General features: G+C 39.0%; 2 protein-coding genes across 2 annotated transcripts; both read left to right on the top strand.

Moving 5' to 3' along the window:
• Nucleotides 1-1,667: 1,667 nt before the first annotated feature.
• LOC145470321 (phosphatidylinositol N-acetylglucosaminyltransferase subunit A-like) lies at nt 1,668-11,015 on the top strand. The gene is made up of 14 exons (XM_081454162.1): nt 1,668-1,722; nt 1,808-1,898; nt 3,421-3,486; nt 3,648-3,770; nt 4,383-4,558; nt 5,487-5,602; nt 5,737-5,844; nt 6,789-6,895; nt 7,505-7,587; nt 8,043-8,128; nt 8,476-8,603; nt 9,499-9,554; nt 9,748-9,847; nt 10,410-11,015. Exons 1-14 carry the CDS (start codon nt 1,685-1,687, stop codon nt 10,545-10,547), a joined length of 1,416 nt encoding a protein of 471 aa, XP_081310288.1. The 5' UTR covers nt 1,668-1,684; the 3' UTR covers nt 10,548-11,015.
• A 90-nt stretch (nt 11,016-11,105) lies between these two features.
• On the top strand, nt 11,106-21,521 carry LOC145470322 (beta-1,4-galactosyltransferase 1-like). Its single transcript, XM_081454163.1, has 7 exons — nt 11,106-12,263; nt 14,024-14,154; nt 14,279-14,395; nt 15,834-16,021; nt 17,034-17,156; nt 17,792-17,893; nt 19,041-21,521. Exons 1-7 carry the CDS (start codon nt 11,774-11,776, stop codon nt 19,183-19,185), a joined length of 1,296 nt encoding a protein of 431 aa, XP_081310289.1. The 5' UTR covers nt 11,106-11,773; the 3' UTR covers nt 19,186-21,521.
• The last annotated feature ends 77 nt before the right edge of the window (nt 21,522-21,598 follow it).

The raw sequence follows: 21,598 nt of genomic DNA, 5'->3' as shown, positions 1-21,598 counted from the left end.
CCTGCTTCCACTGCTTTCACCAAGCTTGCTTGCCTTCAAATCATTGCTGCCCAATCTGTGCTGAACCACTGAAGAAAAAAGTTCAAAAGTTAGCAAACACCTTCAACAATGGGCTTTTGTTGTCTAAAAATGCTAATGAAAGAGAAAATGATGATGATGATGAACTCCATAAAGATGACAGCAATTATGCACCACTTACAGGCTTGAACATATCTGACGCTGAACTTTTCTACACCTCACCAGAATGGTCTCAAAAGGTTAAAAGCATCCTGGATACTTATGAAACTATCCCTCTTCCATCCCGGGCCAATCATTCATCCAGAAGTCAACCTTCAGCTACAAATACCTCGTCTCCCTCTGACAGCTCTTCTTGAGTTCTAACACTCATTATCATCCCTCCAAACCATCATGGCAACTTGATCTGTTTAAGAGCATTTCACAGAACTGCCACAAATCATATCGTCAATATAGCCAGAAATATGTTCAGGATATCAGGAACATCTGCTTGACTGAAATGACATTGAAAGTTCCATCTTCTCCATTTTTCTCGGATGATATTAGTCCAAAAAATTAACATCGAATGGCGCCAAAACTTCGATCAAACGATCGAAAATGCCACCACTCGTCGACTCACCCGCCAAAACCCTACGCATGCGCAGTCGTTTTTCAGCTCTGTCGTGCACACCTTGTAACACAGCGGTCAAACGTCTGCGCATGTGCGAGCAATGGAGCGACTAAAAGACGGTCAAAATATTTTCGTGGGTCATCGGCATCCTACAAATGACATTTTCCTCGTTATTTATATATTTGTTTATGTTTTAGCCTGTACAATGAGAGCTAACAGAAATAAGAGTTAAAAATTGTGCTACCTTCTGCTTGTTGCAGTTCTTTTTTTTTCCGCGGTATGTATTTTCCGTGCTCCTTGAATTTTTTGTCCGCCTACACTTTGCATTTAGTACACCAGTTTTTTCCAGGTTTGTAGTTTAGAAAAGATTTTCCCACTTGGTTAAAGACCAGGTACAGGCGGTTTGGGATCGGTATTTTGGCCAGCTATGCCCCCATGACGATGGACATGAACATCGTTTGTCGTTTCGATTCATCTCGTTCCTGTGCTTCAGACAAATCCTGGATCCAGATGGAATCCCCACAGTCCTTGCCAAAATTTTTCCAGCTCGTCTGAGCGAGGCCGAATCACTACAATTGTCTTTTTCTTCTTCCATTTTCCCGTCTTTTACACACCGTTTGTCGTCCGTTTCCGGCGTCATGCAACGTATGATTAATAAAAACATATAAAAATACACTACGCCGTCGGTTCGTAGCATGACACGGGTTTTCAAGACTTATAAACTTTTTTGGTAAAGCTCAAAACAAAATGGTAAATCAGTAGAATACCGGTAACTCAATAAACTTTGTGTCTGAAAAGTCTTAAGTTTTCCTTTTACGTACTTTCTTTTCCTTTTACAGATTTCTATGAACTTTTCAATTTTTTTTCGTAAATTTTGCGTGACACCGGTTGTTTCCCATGTTTTCCTTTAGATTTTTGCGCGGGAAATTGGAGCGCGGCTGCCAAAAAATGTACCCATTTGCGCATGCCCGGCGTTTGACCGCTGTGTTTACACCTTGTGGACCTTGTGCACACCGCACGATACTAGTCAGCGGCTGACTTCAACATGGAAAATCCAACATGGCGGCTCCTCCGATTCACGAAAAACACAACATTTGGTGAGACGATCTGTCGTTTCTTTGTTGGGATTTTAAAATAACTGTGGTTCAGACTAAACAGTAGTTCTCTATTGTGTATTCATAGCATGGTTTCGGACTTCTTTTTTCCGAATATGGGCGGAGTAGAGAGCCACATCTACCAGTTATCACAGTGTCTAATAGAACGAGGGCATAAGGTGAATATTGAACCTTCTTTAATATAGTGTTAATGATCCTCTTTTGAGGCTTGGTCTGAGCTTCCACTAACGATACTACATTTAGGAAATAACACACTGGCTGTGGGTAAAATTTGGGTGGCAGGGAAGGACGACTGGGAAGTAGGGGCCCAGGAAGGGGGCCCTCCTGGGGAAGTACAGATCGGGTGGTACCGGGGGTAGCCACCCTGGAATAAGAGTTCCAGACCTGCCTCCAGGGGTGAGGCCCATATCCCACAGTCCCGGGGGAGTACAGATCAGGTGGTACCGGGGGTAGCCACCTTGGAATAGGTAATTTCTCCAGACCTGTCTCCAGTGGGCTAGAGCCTTACTGTGGGGTAAAGTGCAGCTAATGGGTGCACTTCCCTGCCACCGTCCTTTAATAACAAACAACAGAAAGTCACCAAAATACAGTCTCTGTTCATTGCACCCTGAATGATAAGGTCTAAGGCTTGCTAGGAGACAGATAACCCTAGCCTATAGCCATTAATGGTATAATTATTATTACTATTATTATTTTATACTAAGCAAATGATATCATAAATATATATGGATAAATGTTTTTCTAAAAGTAGTGGAATAGTAATGTTCAGTATCTATACACGACATTCTGAATTGTAGTGTCAAAGCTTGCTCCCCTTTTTTTTTTGTTTTTTTTTGGGAAAGACAGATTATTAGCCTTATTCATGGTGAACATTTCTATAGATCTAAATGATTTTGTTTATTCGCTTGAAGATGGTCCTAAAGCGTAGTATCAGGGGTTCAGATGTGTAGAGCAAGGGTCCCAGTCATGGGAGGGTGGGAGGGTAAAAGAAAAATCAGTGGCGAAGGATCGGCACAAATGAGAAGACTGAATACAACGAGGAGCGTGTGCTTGACTAGAGGTCAGGGGCATGAGGTGGACATGTGAGAGACATGACTGGAACCATTGATACACTGTCTTTTACAGATGTAGATAACAGTGGCTTTACTTAGGAAATGAAAGGTTTGTGGTGATATCCAAAGGGGGTGATTGTTTTCAGCTGGGAATCCCTGATGGACTTTGAGATCAGGAATTGGTGGCATGTTACCTATGTTACTGGGATTTACTTATGAGCATGACATGAGGTTCATAGTGTTACATGTCTCTGAAATAAAGTGTCACAATGCAGAATACATGTGCCTGACTTTGAGATATTGTCTCTCAGGTCTCATTAACATCAGTTTATGGATGCCATAAACTTAAACCTAAATGTGTGCGATCGAGTTGATAACATAAAGTCAATTGCATGTGCATTACTGCTTTCAGAGAAGGAAAACTCGGCAGTCTTCCAAGCACGGGTCTAAGTAAGGGATAAGGGGGATTCCCTTATCCCGGAGTCTATATAAGATGAAACTTCAAAGCCAGTAAGCAAAGTCAGTAAGCAAAGTCAATCATTGACTTTGACTGGGTTTAACCAAGCACGTTTTACTACATAAGGCCAAGTGAATGATTGATTTTAAACATATTTCTTTCCTGCTCCAGGTTGTTGTAGTCACTCATGCTTATGATGAGAGAAGTGGAGTGCGTTATTTAACAAATTACCTCAAGGTATTCAGTTCAGCTTCTTTGTAACTATGCTGAGTACATTATAAAATATAGCCCCTGGTCTGTAATTATCATATTTACTTTTTTTTTTTTTTTGTTTTGATCACAGGTACATTATCTTTAAGTGTCTTTGTTTTTTCATTTGTTTTTTATTATTATTCCAGGTCTATTATTTACCCTTTGGTCCATTTCATAATCAATGCGTGTTGCCAACTCTCTACACAACACTGCCGCTAATGAGATGTATACTTCTACGTGAGAGGATAACCATAGTTCATGGTCATTCTGTGAGTTATGAATTGGTGGTTATGTTATTAATTCCCCTGAAAGTAACACCAAATTTGACAACCCTTTAGTTATCCTACAAAATTGCAAATATTGTTTGAAGTTGTCCTTCAGTAGCACATTGGGTGATTAAACAGATGATTCAGTTAAGGTCTTGAGCTACTGTATTTTGTTCAATTCCAAGCTTTCGCCGATCTATGGCATCGTCAGGGAATGCTGTAGATTGGCAAAAGCTTGGAATTAAAAGAAACACTCATAACAGTAGCTCAGGGCCTCAATTGAATCGTAGCAAATATCGTTCTGATGTTGACCACATAAATGTACATTATAGAAGCTTTACTCCGGGAAGTCCATTAATAAAAGTGGTTGGTAAATGATACTCAGGAATTAAAGGTTGTTAAAAATCATAGACAGTAGTTTCAGGAGTTTTGTAAAGGTGTTCCCAGCGGCAGTTAAACAGTGGTTGACTTTCTGAGAGTACTGAACCCAATCCCCACCCCTCCCTGAAATATTCATGAAAACTAACAAGTTTTCTGAGAAAAAAAAAAATACCCCTCGCTTTTCAATAATAGTTTTCAGTGAAAGCCTAAAAATACTCTTTCATTCCTTTTAAGGCTTTTTCCACTCTTTGCCATGATGCTCTTCTTCATGCTCGCACCATGGGACTTCGCACGTTGTTTACTGACCACTCCCTTTTTGGCTTTGCCGATGCAAGTTCCATCATAACCAATAAATTTTTACAGTTTTCATTGGCAGACATCGATCATGTGATTTGTGTTTCACATACAAGGTTTGTCTAGAACTTTTCTTTGTCAGTGAATAATAAATTAATGCCACCATGTTCTATGTGTTAAAAGATATTTCATGGATACGGAATGGTAGTTCAGTGGCCAATCTTAATCTATTGACACCAGTGCCACCCGTAACCGTCCATGATGAGCACTGGTCTTCGTTCCACATCTGATGTCATCACCTTTGGTCAAAATTGGCATCACCTATACTCAAGTTCTGCAGGAGGAAGAGATCTTTCCAATGATACCCAGATCAGAGTGACTGGGTCAATTGAGCATGAAATATGCATGAAAATGCTTAGAAACTGGAGTGGAAAACTCGGAGCAAAATTTCCTCAGCTACAGTTGACTACTCCCTGCTAAGAATTTCCTGTTTAAATTATACTTTCTCTGGAATTCTTCAACTGGAAGCAAGCCCAGAAGAAGGTCAACTGCAGCAAAAAGATAAGAAAAGGAGAAAAAGGAAAGGCCAAAAAAAAAAAATTATAATAATGAAAAACCCTAAAAGCCTGAAGACGTAGGTCACTTTCTTGTCCAAAAACTCAAAATTTTGAATTCTGTGCATACCTTCAAGCAAAAATGTTCTAAAACATGATGCTAGTGAAAAGAAAGGCATGCTGTTATGTTGCAAATGCCTTTTTGGGCAGATTGGAGCTAATTTAGCTGATAACCAGGCTAAAAATGTCTAAAAATCATGTTCAAGAATGCATTTTTGCTAAAAATCCCCAGGTGTCAATGAGTTAAGGAAAAAACAATTGGGGACCATCTGAGAGACTACACTGATGTTTGTAGACTTACGTCATCAGTAAGAGGTTGTTTGAACTAACACATGTAACAGTGCTTGTAAGAATATTATAGTATGACTGTGACTGTTGATTGTATGTATTTAAGAATTAATTTATCGTTTTTTTTTTTTTGCATTGTCAGTAAGGAGAACACTGTGTTGCGTGCCTCAATGAATCCTGGCATGGTTTCAGTGATTCCTAATGCTGTAGATGCTAATGTGTTCACGCCTGACATTTCGAAGAAAATTCCAGGAAAAAGTGAGTTTCCTAGACGTATTTTGACACCTACAGTGGGATCCTGATTTTTCAAACCTTCAAAGTAAATGAAAATTGGTTTGAAAAATCAGCTAGTTCAAGAAAGTCTTATCATTGTCTTCCCATCATCTTATCAGTCACCATTGTCGTAATCAGTCGGCTGGTGTACAGAAAAGGGATGGACTTGTTAGCTGGAGTATTTCCCATCATGTGTGCAAACCACTCAGACATCCAGTTTATTATTGGTAAGTTCACATAGATATAGGAAAAGCAAGCTTATAAGATAATGCGATCCATGCAGTTGGTGTAGAAAAATGTTACTGGGATTATTGCTTGAATCCCTCTGTAAATTTCAGATGTTCCTCCATTACAGCTTGTGAGGTGAGGTGGCCAGTAGTTCACTGGGCTCCAGATCAAAAAGCCTGGTTCAAACTCTAACAGTCATCACTGTGTTGTTGTCTTGGAATGCATGTCCGGATTACCCTCTTAGTGCCACTCTCCACCCAGGTGTTTAAATGGGTACCAGCAAATTTAATGCTGGGGTTAACTCAGCGATACATTAGCATCCCATCAAGGCAGAAAACGAAATACTTCTAGGGATGGCCTGATGAGCCAGTAGGCACAAATGTAGACTTCAACCTTACTCCATTACAGTATGCATCACTCAAGCATAGAAATATTTTCATTTTGTCTGATTGCCTGAACAAAACTTGTCTCAATTTGTAATCTTGGGTGGAGAGGACACCTCCCGTAGGGCGTACCTCTCACAGCCAGACACTTCAGCATGGTCTCAGCCATATACAAACACAACAAACCTCTCATACATAGAGAACATCTTTCTTAAGCGAATACCTTTCTAGTCTCAATGACATCTGCTTGCAGGACCTGAGGTTATACACTGTACATCTGGCCCAAAACCAAATGCAAAGACTACAAACAGTGCTCAAATTGTCAGCCTTTAAGATATTGAATCCCTGCAACCCTCATGCTTGCTCACTCAATTTAAGTTTTCCTTGAACAATGCAATGTTGTTTGTAATGGCTAAATCAGATTATTTATGTTGTAGGTAGGTGAGAAGAATTATCTAGTGGGTTTTTACATTTGATAAATACTATTTTGACGTTGTTTGATCAAGGGATTACCATACTGAAGGTTGGGCTATTTATCTGTTGTTGTTTTTGTTGTTTAGGCGGCGATGGTCCAAAACGAGCTCTTCTGGAGGATGTATGTCAGCAGTGTAAACTTCAAGACAGAGTCCAGTTTCTAGGAAAGTTGGCACATGAGAATGTCAGGGATGTAAGTTAGGCCTCAGCTAGCATATGAAGAGGTTCCAGCCAGAAGGAAGGACCAAAAAGGGTCTGGTCGTGGCTAGAAGGGCTGTGAAAAATTGGCTAAGAGTGAAGTAGCCTGCAGAACAGGTGGTTTAGCGGTGCAGACCGCAAAATGTGATGCATGAGCCTGGACTATGACCACGAGCACGAAGCGAAGCTCGTGGTTGCGCTCCACACTCATGTATCGCGTTTTGCTCACTGCCCCACTAATCTGCCTGTTCTGCAGGCTAAGAGTGAAGTAAGTAAGTGGGGATTGGGATGGCTGGAGCGGAGCTGCCACCCCTCTCTTCTCTCCTTCTTCTGAGCCCTGCTTCCTCTTTGCTCCATCCTGAACTAGACCGTCTGTTCAAAAGCTAGGCCTCAGCTAGATCATGTTGAGAATCCATTCCGTCCCAAACTAACCTGTGAGTTTTGAATTCATTTGAATCATCAGCAATCTTGACCACCCATGCTTCTTCATGAATCTTTAAATATTCCACGATTTTTTCAATATTTTAAATTTTTGTTCTGAGTGGTAACTTGCTCTAAATGTTTTTGACATTGTTTTTTTTATGCAACCTCTGTTCATCTCTAGGTACTTGTTCAAGGTGACATCTTTTTGAACACATCATTAACAGAAGCATTTTGTATTGCAATCGTTGAAGCAGCAAGCTGTGGGTGAGTTTTGATAAAAAACATACTGGGGGACTTTTCCTGACCAGTAATTTTTGAACTACAGTGGGTACTTTCGTTTTATTTTTTTGGAGTTTGTTTATTGTTCCTAAAACTTTGCAACATTCACTAAGTGTAACTAGCTAGAATCATGGTGTCACATCATGTATTAAATGTATTAAAAGTTATAATTTTAGCCAGACCACACAGTTTGCATGCTTGCACTGATTGATACATGTTTTTCCCGGGGGGGGGGGGGGGTGGTGTACTTCCAGAAAAATTGGGTAAGGTTCCCAACCCCAGTCCAGTTTATGACCTGACCAAAAATTACACGTTTTCCCAGTTTTCCCGCACCTGCCACTAGTTACATGCTTTTGTGTACTTGCCACCATGTGAATCTCTGCATACTTGCCATGAAATAAGCTCAATCTTCACTTATCTTTCTCTTTATTCTTGTGTAGTCTGCAGGTTGTCAGTACCAGGGTAGGTGGGGTCCCTGAGGTGTTACCAAGTGACATGATAAAAATGGCGGAGCCAAATGTCGAATGTAAGTGAAACTGCCTACTGCCCCAGTTTAGTGAACAAATATTTATGCTAATAGGCCTAGACTAGTCTGCAAGTATCTAGTTTTACTGCAGATGCCTCTCGAGTGCGAAATCATATTCGAAATTGTCACGCGTGTTTGAATTCTATACAGACTATACATGTAGGTTGCCAAACAAGCTCACAAAATTTATAAGCTGTTTTGCAGTCTGGGCACGGATAGGCGGGGATTGCTGTCCAAAGCAACAGGAAGAATAGCTTTGAAAGATCAGTCCCGTGCCTGTACGTTTTAGAAAACTGTTGATATTGCGTACAAATTTTTGATTCAATTTTTTGTATGGAACATTTCAGCTCTGGTAGGAGCGCTGGATAGCGCCGTCCAAGATGCGCGAGATGGCAGATTCGTTCCTCCGGACGTGGCCCATGAACGCATTCGAACCATGTACACGTGGGACAACGTAGCTAGGCGTACAGAAAAAGTAAGTTGACTGGTTTCTTTGCGCTCTGTTTATCCCGCGCCCGAGAGAGACGCCTGAGACTGGGCACGAAAAATTCCAAAGTGATGGCGGAGCTCTACAGAAATCTGTATTGTGACTGGCTGTCACCGGCGCGCGAAATTCAAATTAACAAACAACCAATCAGAGAACACGTTAGCATCTTTGGAGAGAAACTCTTAGTTTTTACAGACTTGAAGACTTGAAGTTAATAAAGGTAAATTAACCACCGTACCGAGTTAGTGAAGTGACGTGTTGAGCGTTATTCCTTCGTCAGAGCATAATATGTAATTTTTGGGTCCAATATGAAAGTGAGGAAAAGAGAAAGATTTCTGTTTACAGGCTAACAAGAGAAGAAAACAAAGAGTGCTTTGCTTTCCATTATTGTGGTCTAAGTTCGATTCCTGATAGTGAAGTGATATTTGAATTGATTGTTGTGGGTTCGAATTAACCTTGTACTGATTGTGATTAATATATTTTTCACTGTATCGAGGTCAGGTGATGTACTTCAGAAGTTGGTAACCTCATGGTTAGTGTGCTCGACTCCGGATTAAGCGGTCCGGGTTCGAGTCCTGGCCGGAGGCATTGTGTTGTGTTCTCGGGCAAGACGCTTTACTCTCACAGTGCCTCTCTCCACCCAGGTGTATAAATGGGTACCGGCGAACTTAATGCTGGGGGTAACCCTCCGATGGACTAGCATCTTATCCGGGGGGAGTAGAAATACTCGTAGTCGCTTCATGCTGCAGAAACCGGAGATAAGCCCCGGTCTGATGGGCCACTTGGCTCGTATGCAGACTTTTATAATACTTCAGAGGTAACTTATCACTAGTGTATTCTTGCTGTAATATTCTTGTGATAAAATTTTGTTTCTACTCGTCAGGTTTATGATCTGGTTAGAGCTGTGCCTCATGTGTCATTTGACGAGCGACTTAGAAGGTAACACACAGAGAAGTTCTCAGTCGACTGTGAAAACGAAAAGTTACCTTTTCTTCCCTTGGACTTGGCAAAACGTTCCTTACCTGCGGTTAAAGTAGTATCAAAACGTGCTCCAATCAAAAGCAACCAACCACATGTTTTCCCGCGCTTTTACGTAACTATGCGGCTATAATGGTGCTTCTTTCATTTTCAGGTTGTACCACTGTGGCCGCGTTGCTGGAAAAATTTTTTGCATTTTAGCGGTGATCGATCTGTTTATTCTATGGCTTCTTGAATGGCTCTTTCCAAGAAAAGTATGTTTAAAATAATTTACTTCCATTCAATGTTTATTGTGGCGAGGGAATTGTTATCTTATGGCTAGCAGTTTAAAACTTATTCCTTATTCGTTTTTGCTTTGACCTTGTCAAGAGACTGAGACTGTCGTCTCGGGGAAAAACACAAAGGACAGGCAGACAAACAGACAGACAGACAGACAGATGCCCCCTTTCCGCTATCTCACGCGGTTACGTTTTTGGGACAGCTGACATCACAGGATTTGCCTGCACCCTCCCCCACCCCACTTCCTCGACCTTTTTGCTCTGCCCAGCGGCCCGAATTGCTCTCGCCTCACTTTTCCGGCGGCCCGATAACGAGAAAGGTCTCTCGCGCGGCCTGATTTCGTTCGGCTCATACGGGAATGCTTGCTACGCACGCTAAGATTGCAGGCTAACTCTCTCCCAAGATCCTTCTCATATTTCTCGCTCACCACAGATAGGACGCGAAGGGACTGGAAATTGTCACTAACCACTCTCAACAATTTTCGGAAATGTTATATTCAAGGCAAGACATCAATTCACGTTTCCCTTTCATTTTCAGAATATAGACATTGCGCCCTCTTTTCAAGATAAACACGACATATGGAATCCCCGAAACGACAGCATACCAAGTGACCAGAAAGAATCGGTATACTTTTTCCGAAGAAAAAGAGGAAGTGACTATTCTTCAGCGAGATAACATTAACCAAACTATGTTAATTTAATCTTCCTAAAGGATTCTCCCTTGGTCTCGAGGAAACGTTTCCCTCACGAAATTTAATCCGCTTTATAGACCACGGCTTCTGTTACGCTCAGTACCTCTTATATAGTAAACTACGAACTACAGAGTCTGGTTATGTTTCACATCGCGATGCATTTTCAGAGTTTCGATTTTCAGTCAACGACTGTAGTCCTTGATTTGTGGTTCATATCGTCATGTTTGTGATTAACCTTCAGTTTTCATTTCATAACTTATTGATAAATATTTTCTTATTTGAAGTTCGAAGTTGTTACATAATTCCAGCCTCTTTCAAGTGACGAAATTCTCTCGCACCCTAGAAGTAACTTGTTTATAGTTTGTTTGTAAAATTTGAATGTATATTTTTAAAGTTTATCATGATAAAAGGTTGTACAGCTGCGAATGTAAAATAAAGAAACTTTGTGGCTTGGAACCATCGATTGGGAACGTACAAAGGGCTAGAGTAATTTTTAACCTAGTATTTCCCGCCCCTTTGCCTTGCGTAACTTTGAAGTGATGGCAGTCTGTTTACTTTGGCAGTGGAAGACTATATACTGCTGGTGATAAGGGGATACATAAAACGTGATATGATCCGCACCGTCAATATTTAAAATAAACTTGCAATTAGCGGCCTGAATAAGCCCGTTACAGTCTGATTGTCTGGCAGGTTCGATAAATCAATTTTTGAGAAAATGACAACAGGCTATTAACCGAGCCCGGAGGTTCCTTAATTCTTGATGTCTCTATTGGTTGCCCTGGAAACGAAGTTGGCGCACCTCAAGGCCTGGCCGAGCGAGGGGTTATTCCATGCGTGAGTCTACTTTCTTTGCCAAAAATTGTAAATGAGAGTGTTGGAGTGGGGGCTTTTCATATAAAACTTAGTTGGGTACCTCAACACCCCCACCCCATTTTGTCACGCAATAATCCACAAACACGTACAAACTTTGTGTCAACTAGCCTCGCTCTGATGATTCAGCCGACCTCGCTTTGATGGGAAAAAGTGCCAAGTTGTAGCTTTGGAGTTTAGAAAATCACAAGAATGGCGTTCAAGCTTGAGCTGACATGGTGTTTTCTAAACAATTTGCGGGCACGATTTACCTGAGGTGAATTTATATAACTGATAGCTTGATTTCTGTGGATGGCGTGTTAGTGAAAGAGGATAATTAATTTACTGCCAGACGAAACAAATGGCTGAATTAAGCAGACTGAAAAAGTTTCTGCTCTGTACATTTGTCGTAGCTATAGCATCATTCGTGGTGATGTTCTACTACTCTGTGAGTTTTTCAAAATACACAAGACTAGGTGTAAAGTATGTTACTACGATAAAGAATGGAAATCTGGGTAGAGACCTTCACGTTCAAACTTTGTTATCGAACGATTCCTCAGCGTCGTCTTCGAGTCTCTCTTACACGGGCGCATCCAAGGAAGGAATTGTCAACATTCCCAATTCCATCGAACCTAATGTACGTTCACAACCAACCGAGATGAAATCTATAATGCCTGAAGAAAAAACAGCTTTACAGAGTACTAGCAACAGCTCGAAGAGGGGATCAACAGATCGCTTGTCTGCAGCTATAAAACCAACTACATCAACTACAAGACAACCGATTTTAACAGCTTCTAACACGCGAAGCAATATCACTCAGAAATTGTGTCCAGAAAAGTCATCTTCTCTCGGTGAGTCCTTCTTTTAATCTAACATTATTAGTGACCTAGCAAGAAATTATATGGCGATCAAACATTCTCTTGTATCTTTAGTAGCTTTCTTAAGAGATTAGTGACTACTAAAAATAGCTACTACATGTAGACGGCTTTTCCTGAAATTTTTCCAGTTACTGTTGCATATCAAAATAAATTCGATTTCCTGCGGTAATGTACGTTTAAGCTTAATAAATATCCCGATTAGAGAAGAGATGAGGTGGTAAATTTTATTTTTGTTAAGCTTCTAAAAGCTTCATAACGGACAAAGACTCGGTTGTACTGCCTTCAAAATTTATACAATCTGTAAATTCACCCCAAGCTATTCAAGCTTGCAAACAATACCGTATTCAACACCATTTACATAGGTACTTATTTTTTATAAATAGTATCCTGACACAATGGTGCTGAGATTTACCTAGAAGTTTTCAAAAGGACTTTGTAAATCTTGGCCGATATAAGCTTATATTATATATAATTATATAATAATGAAATGAATGCACGTGCTCTGATTGGTCAATCAGCTATGGTTTATTGTGCCAGTAAACTCATGGAAATTTCACGTGTCTTCTGAATCATGATATAAAAGCACTAGACCACAAGTTTCTATGGTTTAGAGGCATGATAAACCACTTGGCATGTTGGAAGAACACTCGAAGAATTCATAAATCACTCGCCTGCGGCTCGTGATTTACGAATTCTTTTCGTGTTCTTCCAACATCCCGCATGGTTTATCAGCCTATAAACCATAAAAACCTGTGGTCTTTTGGTTAAAGAAACCGAACTGACACAAATGAGAACTTTACAATGCTGTCATTCAGATTTTTGAGGCCTGTAGATGTGTACGTTTTACATAGGAACAAAATAATTTCTTTAGAAATGTCTACTGTTAATTTCATGGCCAGCTGAGCACATTTCTTTCACATTCATGTATAACTGAATTTATTCCTATTCAACGTACGATAATTGAAATAATTCAACCGAAATAAGAATTCATTTACATTCTATCATCACAGCTTCAGATGCAATCTTTCCTTGGGGCAGTTAGTTAGGAAAATATAAAAAGTAAATTTAAAGAGTGTAACTGGCACTTCGTTGTGTTACAAAGCAGGCAATGAATGGATGGAAGCATGAGAAAATTGTCAAGTAAAACATTTGTTGTTTAATAGCAGGTCATTGTGTAGCATTTTGCGGGAGCTTTTCTCAGTTTACATTTAGGAGTATTTCCACTCCCGCCTCCCCTCTCTTTGGGTGGGGTGTTACAATCCTGGCCAAAATATAACAGCATTTCAATTTTCCCCTCCCCTGGATAGTGTTCTGTGTCAGGAATCAAAGTATTCTACAGTCAAAGAACATTGCTTAGGAAATTCCCTCCTTTTCTTTCGAGAACAAAGGGAAGTGTCCCAAACGTTCTTGGCTAGGATTGCATTCCATCACAGGGTACCAGTGTGACTTGCTTCAGAACACAATGCAATAAACCTGGCCAGACCACTTTATCTGGCATCCATTGTGCTATCCAATAGTTAATTGCACTTCCTATCTGTTTTTTTTTTTCTTCTCTTGGGTGAGGTGGTAGGGGGTGGGGGGAGGGAGTGTTAGTTGCAACAAGGCTGCTAGATAGAATCATTGTAAATTTAAATACATACTATTTTGTTTGAGATTGTGGTTAAGAAAATGATCTCTTATACACTGTAGTAAATGACTTCTGATATGAAATCGTTTGATCTTTGTTATTTCAGTTGGACCTTTATATGTAGACACAAGTGTTCCTAAAATGGAAGATGTTGAAAAACAATTCTCCAGTGAATTTAATGGTTGGGTTGATAAGGGAGGCTGCTGGAAACCAACTGAATGTAAAGCAAGAGTTAAGGTGAGGTTTTAGATTTATGTATAGTTTTCTGTTCTCCCAAGAATTAATTAATTTTTATTGTGATCTTTACATATTATCTGTAACTAAGTAATTTATTTTCACTTCATTTCTCATTTTCCAACAGATGGTCCTGATAATTCCATATCGCAATCGTTATGAACAGCTGTCAGTATTTTTGCGGCATATGCACCCTATTTTCAAGAGACAATATCTGGACTACAGGATCGTAGTTGTAGAGCAGGTGCGTTTCATATGCGTTTCAATTCTTTACCAAGGTCCAAAGATCTGGAATTCCCTTCCTGTTACAATCACTTCATTGTCAAGTTTTCCCAATTTTAAGACTGCAAGAGTTTTTAGTAAAATAGTTACTGAACTGGCAAAGCCGCACACTGTTGCACTATTTATGTAACCGTATTGTTACGTACGAGGTGGCCTCAACTAAAAGCCTGATGGTTTCTAGAGGTCACCTCGCCTCACATTAAAATATTTATAAAATACTGTACTTTAAGTAAAAAGGCAAAATAAACAGAATGAATGAATGAATATGAGTAAACTGTAAGAGAGCTACATGTACATGTATTACATGTCTGATGGATTATTAGTCTATCTGGCTTGTAGACATCAGTTTGCAAGACTGTTATTTGTCAGAGTATGAGGGGAAAATGTTGTTAAATGCTGAATGTTTATAATGGTCAATGCACTTAGCTACAGCTAGCTAGTTTTCAGGCATGCCACATATACTGAAAGAAACAAAATAATTGATATTGCAAATAAACATAACAGGCTTAAAAATCCAAACTGGTGGGAGGCAGACCAGTTGGCTATTTACAAGCATGACTGAGGAGTTGAACTGGGGTCTACATTTACCAAGGAACAACTTCAGCTTAGTGTTCAGAGAGGTACTTGAACCCTCGACCTCCAGATTTTAGATCCGGTGCCCTAACCACTCAGCCATGCTGGGAGATCCCCAACATGTTTTAATAGTGATGACTTTCAAAACTAACCCGTTCTAACCCGTGTGCGTGGTGTAATATTAATATTGGGGGGCCTTTAGATTGGACTTCAAGTAGGAGATTGAGTCTGAGTGTGTTTTTCAAATTTCAAATCAGTGTCATGTCCAGAGTCCTCGCTCTTCATGTTTGTTTCAGGTAGATGGGGTTACTCATGGGATGAGATGGGTACATGTACATGTATGTGACATGATGTTTAGCCTGCTACCTAGATTTGAAAAGTCATACTCATAATTGATCGTGTACCCATACTCAAATCTTAAGTCCCCTATTAGGTTCTCACTGAGAGTTACTGCGCTAATCCTGTAACAAAGTTCTTGATCCTGATTGATTCTCCGCATTCCTAATTCCTTGTGTCATACAATTCAGGGAGTAATCATGCTTGTAATTTCAAATCGGCCTCACACTCATCCGATTTTGAAATTACTTGCATGATTACTCCCAGAATTGTACTTCACTTGGTCCAGTTACTATAATTATAATTACTAATCAAATGCTTTTAATTTCAATTCAGCCTCGCGCTTTGCGCTCTACCAAGTTTGAGATTCCTTGGCAATGTGTGATTATTCCCTGAATTGTGCTCCATTCAGTCCAATTACTATGTATAATTACTCATCATAATTTATTGTAAAATGCAAAACTAGTGCTGTCTGATATTTCTTTCAACAGACAGGAGATACTATCTTTAACCGTGCCCTGCTGTTTAACATCGGCTTTAAAGAAGCGCTCAAGTTTAACCAGTACGAGTGTTTTATATTTCATGATGTGGACTTGATCCCAGAAGATGATCGTAATGAATACAGCTGTCCAACGTCGCCCAGACATCTGTCTGTAGCGGTGGATAAATTTAATTATCGGTAAGTATTGGACCAAATGATATCTTTTCTGAATGAAAGAAATTCATTTAAAATTCAGTTAATCAACGACTGATGAATGGTGTGTACAAAACCCCATTTTATATTGTAAACCATCACGAAACTTGATACATACTGCACATTGTTGGCCTGCTTCTGTTCGGTTTCTTTTTTCTTGTCTTAGGTATTTCAATGATACAGTAAAGCGTTTTTTAAAGATACAAATGTTGTACCCCCGAAAAAAAAGTAGTCATATTACACTCCTACCTCCCCATAATGGCCACCTCTCTAAAACAGCCACTTTCATCTCTCCCCAAGTTAGCCATTGTAGAGAGGTTTGACTGTAATCCCTTTTGTCCTGGAAAGGACTTTTGGCTAGCCATGATCACTAATTGCTCATCAGTGAAAGCGTCAACAATTCAGTTAAGGGCATTCACTAGCAAAGGAGACAAAGTCATATTTGCAGTTGGAATAGTAAGGGGACTTAGGACCGAGAGAAAATTTAAAAATCAGAGTCCTAGATGGAGTCATAAGCATGACAGAATCGGAATCGGAAGAATCAGAAATTTTCAGTTTTCTTCTGATTCACCTTACGAGTCCTTTTCCTTATGATTCAGTCTGTGACAATTACATTATTGGAGTTGGAAAAAGAAGTGGAATCTAACCAACCAATCACTATGCTAGAAATTTCTGCTTGTGACTCCAAATAAGCTCTTAAGCAATGGAGTCATAAGTGGAATTAGTATTTTGCTTCCAACTAAGTTGGTTTGAGTCTCACTAGATTGTCTCGATCATACTAGTCTGCACTTCTGCCCTCTGGTTGTGCCTCATCTCTGTCACCACCTTAACATGTAGAAGAAATTTTTACTTAGAGAGAGGGATGAAGGAGCTCCACTCCCCTTCCCCTCTCCCCCATGATCCCTTACAGGGGACATTCCTTCTGTGCTTACAAACATTAAAATATGTGGTTGCAATATATTATTGTATTAATTTTCTTATAATTTCATTTCTTCAGTTTGCCCTACACAAATATCTTTGGAGGAGCTGGTTCATTTTTAAGGGAACACTTTGAACTTATAAACGGATTTTCAAACAAGTTTTGGGGATGGGGAGGTGAAGACGATGATCTTTTTAACAGGTAATTGTATAAATTTTGCTTCCTGTTTCTTAATTCTATTCTCATAGGTTGAATGCATATGATTAACAAACTCTATAATTATGTTTTATTAAATAAATGAGATACTATGCACACTCTCATTGGTTGATACCTGTAGGCGTATTTAGTTGAGAGTATGTACCGGTAAACATGGTTGTGACGTTTTAGATTTGCGCATACTCAGGAGGTTGGGAGAATTCTTGAAAGTTAGGCAAACCCTTGACTGTATCTCAGGTTTGCATAACTGTCTTGAATTCTCACAACTTCCCTCGTGTTTAGATGAGGCTACGTAAACAGAGGAAAATTGCTAAATATAAGTAATGATTTTCCCTCCTGATTCAAACTAACTCAGTCACTATTAGTAAGTAAGTTATAATTTACGCTAGCAAAGCTGCGCTATCAAACTCAACATTAATCAGGCATTGTTATCCAGTGATGCATGCTCATGTTGTGAGCGAAGTTAACTTTTGCTTTGCCAAAGAAATATTTTCTTGTGTGTAGTGAGTGGTCATCTTCATACATTTTCCGTACGCATGCTGCACCCACTGTGGTGCAAAAAGGGGAAGCATAGATAATGACCTTGTTTGCTGACTTTGATCTTTCAACTGTTGTTATAGAATATCTGCAAAGCAGCTCAAGCTAACACGACCATCAATGCAATTAGGAAGGTATAAAATGATCAAGATGTTTCATCACAGTAGCAAGCCTGATCCAGATCGGTAAGTCGATGCTTCCTTCATGTACAGGAGGGCAGATTTCAAGTGTTGCAATTGCAACTGCTTTAAATATTCTTTCTCCGTTCGATTTGACAATATTGTCCGCGAGTGGAACCATTTGCTTGCAAAATGTTTTAGAGGCTGGTTACCCGAACCTTTTTAAGAGAGCTCTAAAATCGTTTTTACATATTTTATAATCTAAATTTTTAAACTTTGAGCAATTATTTGTATTTGTATATTATTTGCAACGGGAACTTAGCATTAGCTGTTAATTAATACATATTTCATTTTTAGTTTTTTTTACATATGTAGGGTCTGCGTCTTTAAACTCCCTTTCAGGGTGTGTTTTTTTTTTTTTGTATTGTATTTTCTTTTAACTCCTGAATAGTCTTGTATGTATCTGAAAAGGTTGTTATAAGTGATCTCCAGTGTAGATTGTTCTTATGACATTGTGTTCGTGTAGCAAATAGATGGAAATATTATGAGTAAGCAGTTGACCAGTACTGCTCTTGACAGTGCAATATTACCAACCTACCCATGGTTAGAAAGAAACTGTTATGATATTGTAATATTCATCCTTGTTTCCAAAAATACCTGCAAGCTACCCCTTTTGAGTTGCCTTTTCATGTTAGTAACGTATCAAACACAAGAGACAGTGCCTCATCCCATTTTCAAATATGAGGATAGAGTTGAAATTATAGTACTTTCCATGGATTTGGAAAAGTGATAAAGCATCTCTTAGGTGATTGAGAGATCTTCCCACTTGAAACTAAACCCAATGTGAAAATAGAGAAAAGTGCTAATGTCATGGACACAGTTCTGAATGCTATCATACTTTTTTCTTTTCCGTTTTCTTTTCTTCAACAATCAAGAAGTTGGAGAAGTGATGGTTGAACATTTTGCAGCTGACCAAGTTCTGGTTATTTTGATACGTACCAGTTCTTTTTACAGCAGTAATAGACCATCTTTGTATTCTCGGTATGGGAATGGAACTAACTCGTAACTAAGGCTAATGCAGTGTAAATGACATAAATCTCTTTTAAATGACATTTCCCCGCATGAGGCTCTAATGCAAGCTAGTTCCAGTCTAATATCGAGAATATAAATATGCCCTAAACTTTTCTTCTAAAAGATGATTCTCATTTCACAGGTTTGCCAAATTAAGGGATTCTGCACAACGGATGAGCAGTGACGGACTCAACTCTCTCGTATATACTGTGGTTAAAATTACAGAACATCGACTATACACCCTCATCTCAGTCGATGTTAAGGAGGCGATTCCCAAAAGGCGTTAGGGTTTTTTAAATTCCAACATAAACACAAGGAACATTTTGATGTCAAACTAAAAGAAACATTTTACAAGTCTATTTAAAAATAATTGACATTTTGGGAGCATTTCTTTGTGAAAATCCAAGACTGGATTCATAAATTGAAAAATAGATTTTGTGCTCCTATACTAAACAGATTAATTCAAGATCAGTCAGATCAGGGTACATCAAAGGAACTGAAAAATCCACCCTGGGCAAGGATTCACCAGTTCCTTTGATGCACCATGATCCAGCTGATCTTGAATTAATCTGTTTAGTAAAGAAATGCAAAATCTGTTTTGGATTTAAGAAATCAAACTTGGATTTTCCCAAAGAAATGCACCCTTATGTTGCAATGTTGGTTTGCTCGTAGCACTGTCTGTACATTGCACAAAGTTTGTCATTAAATAGGATATAAGTATCCCAGCGGTCATCAAGAAAAAACTTTGGCCTTTTGAACACCATGTAGTTTTTCATATACATGTACTTCATTAATCATACTTCATTACTTCATTAATCATATATACTGTTCGCTCGTACATTGATGCTTTTTGTCCCAAGAACCTCTGTGTAAGAGGTTACATGCCCAGAAATTCTATTAGTCAATTAAATAAATATAATTTTTAGTCAAAAATATGCTTAATATATATTTTAACAATTAGATTAGGAGCCCAAGATTTCTATCAGGTGAGAGTTGATGAGGATTCAGCTCAAGTCAGCTATCATGCATAGAAATCGAGTGTGAATAATCTATTAAATAACTATTTTTGTTTTAGCATAAAACTACTAGTCATTCAAAACTTGACTAGTAAATTATCAAAATCCAATTCAAACACTGCGAAAACACGAGGAAGCAGCTGCCATTTTGTCAACCACTCACTACTAAGCTACTCACTATCAACAACAGAATCAGTAGTGAGTAGTGTAGCCCTTAAGAGATCGCATTTGTCATAAAATAAATTATGACAGGACCTGTCAAGCATGTGATTATAATTTGTGTGATGACATGCCTTCCTATTTGCTTTATAATTCTGTAATTCTGTTAGGAAAATATTCCAAGACAGGGATATTCACTGTGTGGCAGGTTCAAGCATAAAATAATAAAATAGAAGGCTAGTGTGTGATTGTATGAGGTTATGTAAACATGGAATGATACTTGTGACCTAGCTAGAGAATTATGCGCAAGTCACATGTTTACACCAAGCCTCATGTAAACACAAGTGGGTCTGTGCTCAGGTTCTCCCATACTTGCCAACTGCAAGAGATTTTCTGTTAATAGTGGGGCGCACTGACATTTTTCTCGGACTCACTGATTCTTAACTGTGCTATTCATTGCATTTTTTACACGACTAAGTTAGTTCAGAGGGCCAATAACTAAAATCTATTACCAGTCTAGGGTTCTTGAAGCATTGGACCGCGCACTGTTCTAAGTGATCCTGCAAGATCTCTTCTTGAAGATTTTCGGTTAGTTTGAGTCCGTAATAACTCTCTTATTAATTAACAAGCTTGCTTGAGACCATCAGGGAGAATATCAGCCCTCGGTCTTTTCTGTATGGATGTCACTGCACTGATATTCTTCCAGTATGGTCTCATGCTTGGCTAATAAGATACATACCTTGACTGTTACCCTAGCCAATATTCCAGGCATGTCATCTTGTAATTCTGTACAACTGCAGTACAGTTAAATAAAATTTTTACAATTTATTGTAACATGCCACACATTTTGATGCAACTTTTGTTACAACAAAATGCAAGACTACTAGTTGGACAAAACATTGCCTACTGAAGAGTTTTATAACTAGAGCGAAATGACAGGTACATTTTTTAGCTATTATTTATTAGTTCTGTTAGAAAGCTATTATTTTACTGGTCCAGTTAACAATGACGTTAGAGAAAGTTTGGTTACCCATCAGTCTGAGTACACTACAATCTTGTAAAATAATATAATTTTACCAAGTCAATTCAAGTACTGCGGAGCTTTAGTCTAATACCCTTCTCTAAAAAAATACCTGTAACAAATACCCTTCTCTAAAAACCCGTTATTACTATTTTAAATATCACATGTAAATTAATTTGATTCATATCTAGCATCTCTCTACCGCAGAATAAAAATAGCAGTATCCCAGTTAACATGTGCTGGAAAATGTATTTTTTATCTGCAAAGTAAAAAATATTTTTAAAGCACCTAACAAATGGGATCACAGGAAGCCCACTTCAAAACGTACAAGAAGTTTAATAGATCCAGCTGACAGCAGTAATACTAATACTGTAAAAGTTTACTTGCTTTTCATGAAAGAAGAGCTGGCATCATTAAAGAGAACATTGTAGGATTTGTTTTGTTCTTGTGCATTTACTAAATGTTGCAAACAATATGCAAACTTTAATGACATGTACTCAGCCC

The sequence above is a fragment of the Orbicella franksi genome, chromosome 15, assembly GCF_964199315.1.
Source record: "Orbicella franksi chromosome 15, jaOrbFran1.1, whole genome shotgun sequence".
Classification (NCBI taxonomy): Eukaryota; Metazoa; Cnidaria; class Anthozoa; order Scleractinia; family Merulinidae; genus Orbicella; species Orbicella franksi.
The sequence above is the reverse complement of the archived record's forward strand: the minus strand, read 5'-3'. Positions and strand labels throughout refer to the sequence as shown.

Excerpts from the sequence above, each read along its gene's own strand:
- LOC145470322 (XM_081454163.1), top strand. The coding sequence starts at position 11,774 with ATGGCTGAATTAAGCAGACTGAAAAAGTTTCTGCTCTGTACATTTGTC. Across the intron at positions 14,396-15,833 it reads GGATCGTAGTTGTAGAGCAG|ACAGGAGATACTATCTTTAA; the intron begins GTGCGTTTCATA and ends TTCTTTCAACAG. Across the intron at positions 17,894-19,040 it reads AGCAAGCCTGATCCAGATCG|GTTTGCCAAATTAAGGGATT; the intron begins GTAAGTCGATGC and ends CTCATTTCACAG.
- LOC145470321 (XM_081454162.1), top strand. The coding sequence starts at position 1,685 with ATGGCGGCTCCTCCGATTCACGAAAAACACAACATTTG. Across the intron at positions 5,845-6,788 it reads AGACATCCAGTTTATTATTG|GCGGCGATGGTCCAAAACGA; the intron begins GTAAGTTCACAT and ends TTTGTTGTTTAG. Across the intron at positions 8,129-8,475 it reads GGCGGAGCCAAATGTCGAAT|CTCTGGTAGGAGCGCTGGAT; the intron begins GTAAGTGAAACT and ends GGAACATTTCAG.